The 10,000-nt window shown below is 35.6% G+C and overlaps 1 protein-coding gene across 1 annotated transcript in view; it reads right to left on the bottom strand.

Moving 5' to 3' along the window:
- LOC137637667 (uncharacterized) overlaps window positions 1-10,000 on the bottom strand; it is a 39,601-nt gene that overhangs the window by 24,580 nt on the left and 5,021 nt on the right. The window contains exons 3-6 of the mRNA XM_068369814.1: window positions 5,544-5,594; window positions 1,947-3,484; window positions 1,681-1,856; window positions 1-1,442 (exon numbers count right to left, since the gene is read on the bottom strand). The exon at window positions 1-1,442 is cut by the window's left edge and continues 608 nt beyond it. Coding sequence (XP_068225915.1) covers window positions 1-1,442; window positions 1,681-1,856; window positions 1,947-3,484; window positions 5,544-5,594 — 3,207 coding nt within the window. The remainder of the gene's footprint in view (window positions 1,443-1,680; window positions 1,857-1,946; window positions 3,485-5,543; window positions 5,595-10,000) is intronic.

The following is a 10,000-nucleotide window of genomic DNA, read 5'->3' as shown; positions in this document are numbered from 1 at the left end:
GGTGTTATAAATGCTGATATTTCTCGTGCATTTTCAGTCAGAGGAACCTGCCAGTAACCTATTAAAAGGTCTAACTTACTAATATACTTGGCATTACCAATCTTATCTATGCAATCCTCTATGCGAGGCAGAGGGAAATTGTCAGCCACTGTTAAGTCGTTTACTTTCCTGTAGTCAAAACACAACCTGTCTTGTCCATTTTCCTTTTTCACTAATACAACCGGGGAACTCCAAGGACTGCTACTTGGTGATATCAAGTCATTCTCCAACATATAACTGACTTCCTTTCTCACAGCTTCAGCTTTCTGTGGACTTAACCTGTAAGGGGCTTGTCTAATTGGCTGGGCATTTGGCTTTAGTACAACATCATGTTGCAAACTACGCACAAGACCAGGAGTGTCCTTAAATATTGACGGATGTTCTTTGAATAAATCCTTAATATCAGTAGCTTCCTGAGCATTCAGATGTTTAAACAAACTATCTGGGTTACACAAAATTTTAGAGTTTTCGCCATTCCATCCATATTCTTTGCTTTCCACTTCTTGTCCATTACATTCTTTGGGTACAACAGCTGAAACAGATTTAACAGTGTTAGCTCTGGAAAAATATTTCTTCATAATGTTAATATGACACAACTGACACTTTTTCCTCCTCCCTGGAATTTCCACCAAATAATCAACATCATTCAGTTTCTTCTTAACCACTGCTGGACCTACAAACTGAGCTCTGAACTGACCTGGCATAGGAAGTAACACTAGTACTTGTTCTCCTGCTTCAAAATTCCTTACTTGAGACTTTCTATCATAATGAGTTTTCATTTTAGCCTGCGAAGTAGAGAGATTATTTTGGGCCCATTGCCAAATGCTCCTTAATTTCTCTTTGAAAGACAAAATATAATCAAGTGAATTCATTTTACCACTACCCCCTTCCCAATGTTCCCTTAATAAATCAAGAGGTCCTCTCACATTGTGTCCATAGACCATCTGAAAAGGAGAAAAGCCCAGAGATTCACTAGGGGCTGATCTTAAAGCAAAAAGCAATAAAGGCAAGTCTTTATCCCATTCCTCAACATGGTCTAAACAATACTTAGTCAAAGCATTCTTCAGAGTGGAGTGAAATCTTTCAAGTATTCCCTGACTTTCGGGATGATATGAGGATGCCAAGTTGTGTTTAATGCCAAGTTCATTCATTTTAGCCTGGAACTCCCTACTAGTGAAATTAGAACCTTGATCCGACTGTATCTCCCGAGGCAAACCATAACGAGAAAAAAAGTCCATGAGATGCTTAATAACGATACCACTCTTAATGCATCTAACAGGTATTACCTCGGGAAATCTAGTGGTTCTGTCCATTATTGTTAACATGTACTGAAAACCTGTTTTTGGTTTTGGGTAAAGGACCCACAATGTCAATAACAATTTGAGTGAATGGTTCTTCAACAGCTGGGATTGGAATTAAAGGCGCTTTTGTAATTTTCTGGTTGGGTTTTCCAACCATTTGGCACTGGTGACATGACTTACAATGTCTGACTACGTCTTTCTTTACAGAAGGCCAAAAAAAATTATTTTTCACTTTGGACAGCGTTTTTCGTATTCCTAAATGACCACCCCATTCACTTTCATGAGCCTCTTGCAAAATAAAATGCCTAAACTTACTAGGTACTACAATTTGTTCCCTTACCTTCCACTCTTCATCAGTAGCTGCGGTCACTGGACGAATTAATCTATATAACACATCATTCTTTAATACATAACTTGCTTCACTTAAATCATCCTGTTCCTTTAGCTGCTCTGCTTCTTCATATATACTTTTCAATTCGCGATCTTCTTTTTGAGCACTAATTAGTGTTTGCCTATCTGGAAACGTGCAACCAAAATCTGTAGGAGAGTCTTCAGATATATTAACCATAGACTTTAACGAAAGATTTTTTATCTGCTTGGACTTACCTTTCGTTGTCTTAGGTTGAGTTCTGGTTTGGAAGCAGTTTTCCAAATTTACATCAGCTTCTCCTCCTTTGACTTCCTCTCTAGATTGGGCTCGGGTTACAGGAACAACAGGTTTAACATTTACCATAACACGTTCATTAACCACACTAGCCCCCTTTCGACCTTCTAATGCACAGGCTGTGCCACTACCTTGCATCACATCATTGCCTATCAACAAATCCACACCACTCACAGGCAATGCATTAACTACAGCCAGTTTCAACCTACCAGTTACCAAAGGAGATTCCAAATAAACTTCTTCCACAGGCCAAGATGTTACTGTATCTGGGAAACCCCCAAGCAACACAAAATCCTGACCTTTCCGTGAGAAATCTTTAGGGAGAGAGGTTTCCAGAATGCAGGACTGGCACGAGCCAGTATCCCGCAGCAATGCAACGATATTACCATCAATTGCCTCAGATCCAACTTTCACTATACCTCTAAAGACAAAGTCTTCAAATTCCTTACCATAAGGCATGCTCCCACTCACCTCTCCTTCAAGACTAGAAGACACAGGCGGCACTGACCTACAATCCATCAATATAACTGGTTTAACCGACTTAGTTACTTCAGGACAATGTGACTTAACATGACCTTTCTTACCACACTTATAACAAACAATGTCCCGGGCCTGCCTCGCACCCCTCGAAGGCGATGAAGGACTTTCTCTACCCTTTATTACTTCCACCTTTTCCACACCTGCTTCCCAATGAGTTTTCTTCTTACCACAATGCTTGTGTGACAAAACAAACCTGTCTGCTGCCTTTGCTGCCTCATTCACATTATCAATGTTAAATTCTTCAATATGGATGCGGACATCTTTGGGAATGTTATTTTTAAAATCCTCCAACAAAACCAGTTCTCGTAACTGGGCAAATGTACTTGCCTCCTCTGCAGCCAACCACTCGTCAAGTTTAACTGCTTTCTGGCCTGCCCATTCTACAAATGTTTGATTAAACATTTTACGCCAGGATCTGAATTTCTGCCGGTAAGCTTCTGGGATTAGCTGGTATGCATTTAAAACCATTTTTTTCACAATATCATAATCGCCGGAATCTTCTGCACCTAACGCAGCATAAACTACTTGTGCCTTACCAGAGAATGCAGATTGCACTAATACAGCCCAGAGTTCCTTGGGCCAAGCTAACTGATGAGCTACTTTCTCAAAAGCAACGAAAATTTTTCCGACATCTGACTCGCTAAACTTAGGAATTAGCTTAGTTCCCCACTTATCACTGAACTTAGCTGGCACAGAAGCATTCATAGAAGTTTCATCGGACTTTGAAGACTTTAAAGTTATCTCTAACTCAAGCCTTTCTTTATCAGCTTCCATAAGCGCTCTCTTTTCAGCCAATATTGCTTTTTCTGCTTCCATTTGCTCTCTTTCAGCGTCTCTCTGCTCTGCTCGTTTAGCGCGTTCGAACTCCTGTTGCTCTTTTATGAAATATGCTAAGTCAGATCCTGACAATCCAAGTTTCTCACCAATGGCAGTTAACTCGCTTAAAGTTGACATCTTGTTAAAATGAGAAAATGCTACTTAACACGATGAACCATTAAAGTTTCCGGTCAAAAGAGAATAAAAAAAAAAAATTACTTTTCACACTACCTCACTGACCCTTTGCCATAATGTCACGGTCGCCAATTTATGTCACGACTTAATTAATAACATTAACGTTTTATGTTAAAGCAGGTTCTTTATAATTTGCATAAAGCCGTTACATAAAAAAAAACAATAGTATTTTGTACAACCTTAAGTACCTTTAACAACCAGTTATAGTTCATAAACAATGATGGCAAAGGACAACGAGGGAGTATGATACAAAAAGGAAATATAAATATTTATTTACAAAAGAAAAAGAAAATAATTAAATAATATTTGGACCGAGGTAAGTTTCAGGTCACTGCAGCGTAAACTTGATGCTCCGTTGTAACGAAGTGTTGTTAATGTTAATTGCAGTTCTAAAAATGGAGGACAGTTACTAATACCAATACTTAACTTCCCGTAAAGTATCATCAACGGCGCTGCAGTTGCAGTAATAAACATGAGGGACTAGGTGATAAATCTGAATTTCCATTAGAGGCTGTCCAAGGCTGATGTCCTCTCCCGTGTTCCGTCGCAGATTAAAAGGTGCTGTAATCCTCCAGATGAAGACCAAGATTAGTATCGAGAACTTGATAAAAACACTCGATCACAGCAGCTCTTCGAAAGCAAACATCCATGCATCAGCAGCAAAAGAATGATCAAACAGGCGTGACAGTGGTATAAGGAGCTGAAGACTCAAAGACAGGCGTTGATGTCTAATAAAGGGCACTAACAGCTACACACCATTGCAGCGATCCAAGGCAAATCCACTGCTCTCAGTAGATAAGAACCTCTCAGAGGCAATCCCAACCTCTCTAGCGTTCAGAGGATCACTGACCGCAAACTTGGGCTTTTCCCGAAAAAGAAGTCTCTCTGCTTCCACGTCATCATGTAAAGGAAGAAATTGTTGGATTAGAACTACCCTCCTTAACGACTGCAAAATAAATAACAAGCAAACAACACCCAGTTACCAACAAGCAGCAAACATACGACTGCGTGGGCAAAAAAAATAAATAAATAGATAAATATATAAATGAACGAACGAAAATACTTTCGGGCGTGATAATATATATATATATATATATATATATATATATATATATATATATATATATATATATATATATATATATATATATATATATTTATATATATGTATATATATATATATATATATATATATATATATATATATATATATATATATATATATATATATATATATATATATATATATATATATATATATATATCACGACACTTGTTGGGCTGTGGTTCATGTTTGTCTGCACTAAAGGATGCACAGTCAGTGTTGTTACATAGTATCTAGCAAAAGATTGTCAATGGAAACGAAAACACTCAGGAAAACTCAACTATATTTATTAACAAACAAAAAAATAAAGTCAACCTTGTGACTGCCAACGACAAACACTAGTCCTTAAATAATCCCTTGGGATTCCTAACTGCTGAAAACTAAATCCTAAACAGATATAAAAGAGAGACAAATATGAATATAAATATGTCAAAACATACATAACATAACTGGCCAGATTAAAATGAATATAATAAACAATACCTATAACTAAAGAGGTGGTGAAGTAAGGCAAAGAGTAACAGGGAAAAAACACCTAATCTCCTACCTATATTTATAATCTTAACTTAATATCTAAAAAATAATATAAAAGCCACGGGGCTGTTAACATCACACGAAGTTTGAATCATAACAAAACCAACCAAAAGTGGCAACAAATTAAGACTGTTCCAACACTTCATTATAGTATATATCTTCATAAAAATTATATTGAGTAACAGCAACAAAAAAAATAATTATCTCCTCACACTTAGAAGGGGCGTCCGTGATCACAGAATAACACACGTCTTTCCTTACAGTAGGCCTTGATTACAAAACTCTAACAGTGGAACGCAGAAGCACCAGGAAGGAGTCCTGCACGACCATACAAAATAAGAGCACTTACCTGGGATCTTTCTCCCTACAAGCCTCCTGACGGGCATCAAGGCCCCCACAGCTGCAGTGAAATTCAAGATGTCCTGTGAAGGGAAATGCTGCCAACACCTCAGGAAAAATCTTCCACTGAGGTGGCAGCAAGATAAGACGGCAGGTGGCACAAATCACCTGCTATACAAGCAGGACGCAACACCGCAGGTGGCCAGAAGCGTACCTGCGAAGGACAGCACTCATAATACATCCAAAGGCGTGGATAAGATTTTCCAAATGCGGCAGCCGCAGGTCAAAAGGGTATAGCCTCTGTAGAAAGCCCGAACTGCCCTTCCAAACACAAGCACTATTTCTTATAAGCTCCCTCACCGAGGTCTCCAGTCACGTGCCCAAAACGTAAAAAAAAAAAAAAAAAAAAAAAAAAAAAAAAAAAAAAAAAAAAAAAACAGTGTTAAAAGGGTAATTCGAAATCATTAACGACCGGGGAGGAGGCGCCAAATCACCATACTATAACTTGTAATATATAAGATACAAATTTCCTTGAAGATAAATACTTATATACTAAATGCCTTAATATCAATTGTTAGCAACATCACAAGGTTGACTAAAAACTGAAAAATTACGTTAACATCTGATACCTTCCTCCCCGAAGAAAAAAATTTTTTTTTTTTTTTTTTTTTTTTTTATGAATATGATACTAACAAACCTGTAAGGAAAGAATAGAGACAACATACAACATGCAAACATAAAAATAGAGCAGCAAATCTTAAACCAAAATATATTACATCAACAGAGAATACCATCAGGTAATACAAACCAAAAGCTTTATTTAGCTTACCATTATTATAAAGATCAAGTGATAATACCATACTCTATTTACAACAAAAGTGATCTTGTGGAGTGAGGACGTGCTGAAGAAGTGCTCTGTATAAATTTAACAATAATAGTGGCAAGTTAAAAGAGAAAATCGTTAATTTCCAACATCATTAAGTTATGTAAATTGGAATCAACGTCCAGTGGAATCCTAAATAGTGCAAAATTACAAATTAATAGTTAACTACAACTGGGACACAGGTAAGAGTTACCAATCATGGTTTTTCCGACCCATTTGAACTTGAATATAGTGTAAACTACAAAAATGTTAGGAGCCATTAAGAAAATTAGAAGGAAACCTCATGAAAAGACTGAAACAGGAAAATCAGCTGAAGATGAAACAAATGAATTTCTACAGATAATGAAGAATACATCAGTATATGATAGTGACATATGGAGGAATGTGCCTGTGGAAGAAATGATGAATCACCGAATGGATCGTTGGTCACCGTGGAATCTGATGACACTGAATTATGTCAGCACTGCAAGACTGTCGTTGCCAATGATGGAATTTGTTGTGATAGATGTCAAAAATGGTATCATATTGAAAACGCATGTTCTAGATTAATAGAAAATTTATCACAAGCCCACAGAAGGCTATTATGTAACGAATATATTTATTACATATGTAGGAATTGTACTAATAGGTTCAAGGAGGATGCAGCAAACATACAAAGAAAAGTATTGGATGAAGAAGTCGTAATGTCCCATCGTTTGGTTTACGTCTTGATGAATAAAATAGGAAAAATGAAGGATAGCATGACAGAAATGAGAAATAAAGTGCAAGAAACAAGCGATAAAATGCAAGAATTAGGAAAGAAATGAAAGAATTAAAAAATGAAAAGAAAATGAATGAAGATGACATAGATAGGAAGCATGTAACTGGTACATATGCTGAAAAGCTGAAATCAAAGAAAACATTGATTGTAAAATCAACTGATGAGGTTTCAGCAGTTAATAATAAGAAAACAATTATGACCAAATTAAAACTCCAAGTTGAAAGCACTGCTGAAACAAAAGATGGCCACCTGATCATGAAATTTGCAGATAAACAGAACCTGGAGCAGGCAAAATCAGAATTAGAACAAGGTAATGTAAACAAAATCACTGATAATGAAAAAGGAAAACTTAAACCGAAGATAAAACTTACAAATATACCAGAAGATGATGATGATATTATTCAAAGTCTGAAGCTTAAGAACCACTGGCTAAGCAGACACATTGTGGAAAATGTTAATCTGACTATCATGATGCAAGAAAATCCAAGAATGGACAAACATAAACACTATATTATAAAAGGTACACCTAAGATACGTAAAGCAATCTATGAAAATGGAGATAAACTTAGTACCACATATAGAATATGTAATGTTTACGACCATTACATACCCTACCAGTGTTATAAATGCCCGGAATTTGGGCATAGTGCAGCAAATTGCAAGAATAAACAGTCGTGCCCCTAGTGCGAGAGAGAACATAAAGCGGGTCATTGCAATGTTGTTGAAGTTAAATGCATAAATTGTGTGAGAAAGAACTATGATGAAACAAAACATAAATCCTATAATAGAGTAAACTGTGAAGTTTATAAACAAGAAATAAGAAGAGCCAGAAATAATACTGACTATGGCTTCGATTAAGAAGATATCATGTTATCTAATAAATATACAATCCATTGGCAATAAAACTCATATCATTAAGGAAGTCGTAAGTGATCAAGATGTGGATATTTGCTTATTAACTGAAACTTGGTTGAGTGGTAATGTGAGTGACAGATCGAAAATAAATGAAATGACACCTAAATCTTATAACTTTTATCATGAACCAAGAGAAAACAAAAGAGGTGGTGGCATTGGAATCTTAATTAAGAAATCATACAGTTAAAGTAAGAAATCATCTCAGAGTTAATTCATTTGAATATATGAATACTAAAATTTCATCTCGAAATGTAAATCTACAAATGTTTCTAGATGAATTTAATAACTTACTAGATACATTGAATGACAATCAAAATATAGTTATATGTGGTGATTTCAACCTACATCTTGATAACAGAGTAGATCCATATGTCAATGAATTTAGAGAACTGATTGACAACCACGACCTTGAAAACATAGTGTCTGAACCAACAACTCAGTCTAACCATATACTGGATCTAGTTATAGTATACAAAAACAACAATATTATACTAAATATGGAGATTGAACCTGGCTGCTCTATATCCCCAATGAATAAGTTAATATCTTTTGAAATAGACTTTAGAAAAAATAATGCAATACATAAGGAAATCACATACAGAATTAAGGCTAACTTTGATCCTAAAAAGTTCATTGAACTAAGCCTAGAGGATATAAAAGGGATAACTCCAGTCTGTAACTGTGAAGAGAATCACACCCTCGTAGAGAGACAATCCTGTATAAACTGCATTACTGATAAAAGTAAAACTATACTTGGAACTAATTATAATAATAGGTTCCCGGAAATAACAAAAATAATCACAATCAAAGAAAAATCGAACTGGTTTGATAATGAATTACACGAAGAGAAAAAAATAAAAATAAAAATGAAGGGTAAATGGAAAAGAAATAAAAATAATGAAAACTGGCAACATTACAAAGCAGCTAGAAATCGCTACAATTACCTTATCTTTGTTAAAAAAAAAGGCCTATTATAAAAAAGTGTGCAATGAAAATGACCCACGGAAAATACATAAGAACTTAGAGAAACTATTAAGTCTAAAGACAGAAATAGTGTTGCCTGACATAACTAAAGATCCTAAATGCCTAGCAAATGATTTTATTGATTATTTTGAGGAAAAAATAAATAAAATCTTCTCCAGTTTTCACAACATCAGCAACAGGTGTAAATACGCTAAGGGTATTCAAAGAGTTAAGTCAGAGTGATTATATGAGAATAATAAAGAAAGTAAAACAAAAAAAAATTACTGCAGAAATGATCCATTTCTAAATAATGATGTAAAAGACGCAGAAAATTTCACCAGACTACAAGAGGCCTACCGAAACATGGTAAATATGAGTCTAACACAGACAGTTTTCTCTGATTGTGAAAAAGTTTCATGTATCAAGCCTGTGTATAAAGGAAAAGGTGATGCAGACAATTCAAGTTCATATAGGCCAATATCAAATCTGTCATATTTTTCAAAAAATTATTGAAACTGCTGTACACGAAAAACCTGGAAATATCTGAAAAAATCTAATGCCATACCTGATGATCAATCTGCATTCAGAGAAAATTACTCCACAGAAACAACAGTGTTAGCGATAAAAAAAATGACATAACAGAAATTATAACAAATGGTAATTGTTGCATTCTTGTGATGCTTGATCTAAGTGCAGCATTTGATACTGTAGAACATACATATCTGATGGAAGACCTTAAAGCTGTGGGCATCGTAGAACGAGCATACGACTGGTTTGTGAGTTATCTTGAAAACCGCAAAGTTAATGTAGTAATATAAAATGTTGAATATGAGGCAAGAAAACTAAGCAAAATGTGCCTCAATGGAGTGTACTAGGTCCTCTCCTGTTTGAAATTCACACGATTGAACTGGAAAGTATACTTGAAACTCACAGAGTTAAGTTTAAA

This window comes from Palaemon carinicauda, unplaced genomic scaffold (genome assembly GCF_036898095.1).
Source record: "Palaemon carinicauda isolate YSFRI2023 unplaced genomic scaffold, ASM3689809v2 scaffold910, whole genome shotgun sequence".
NCBI lineage: Eukaryota > Metazoa > Arthropoda > Malacostraca > Decapoda > Palaemonidae > Palaemon > Palaemon carinicauda.
This window is presented reverse-complemented; position numbering and strand designations above follow the sequence as displayed.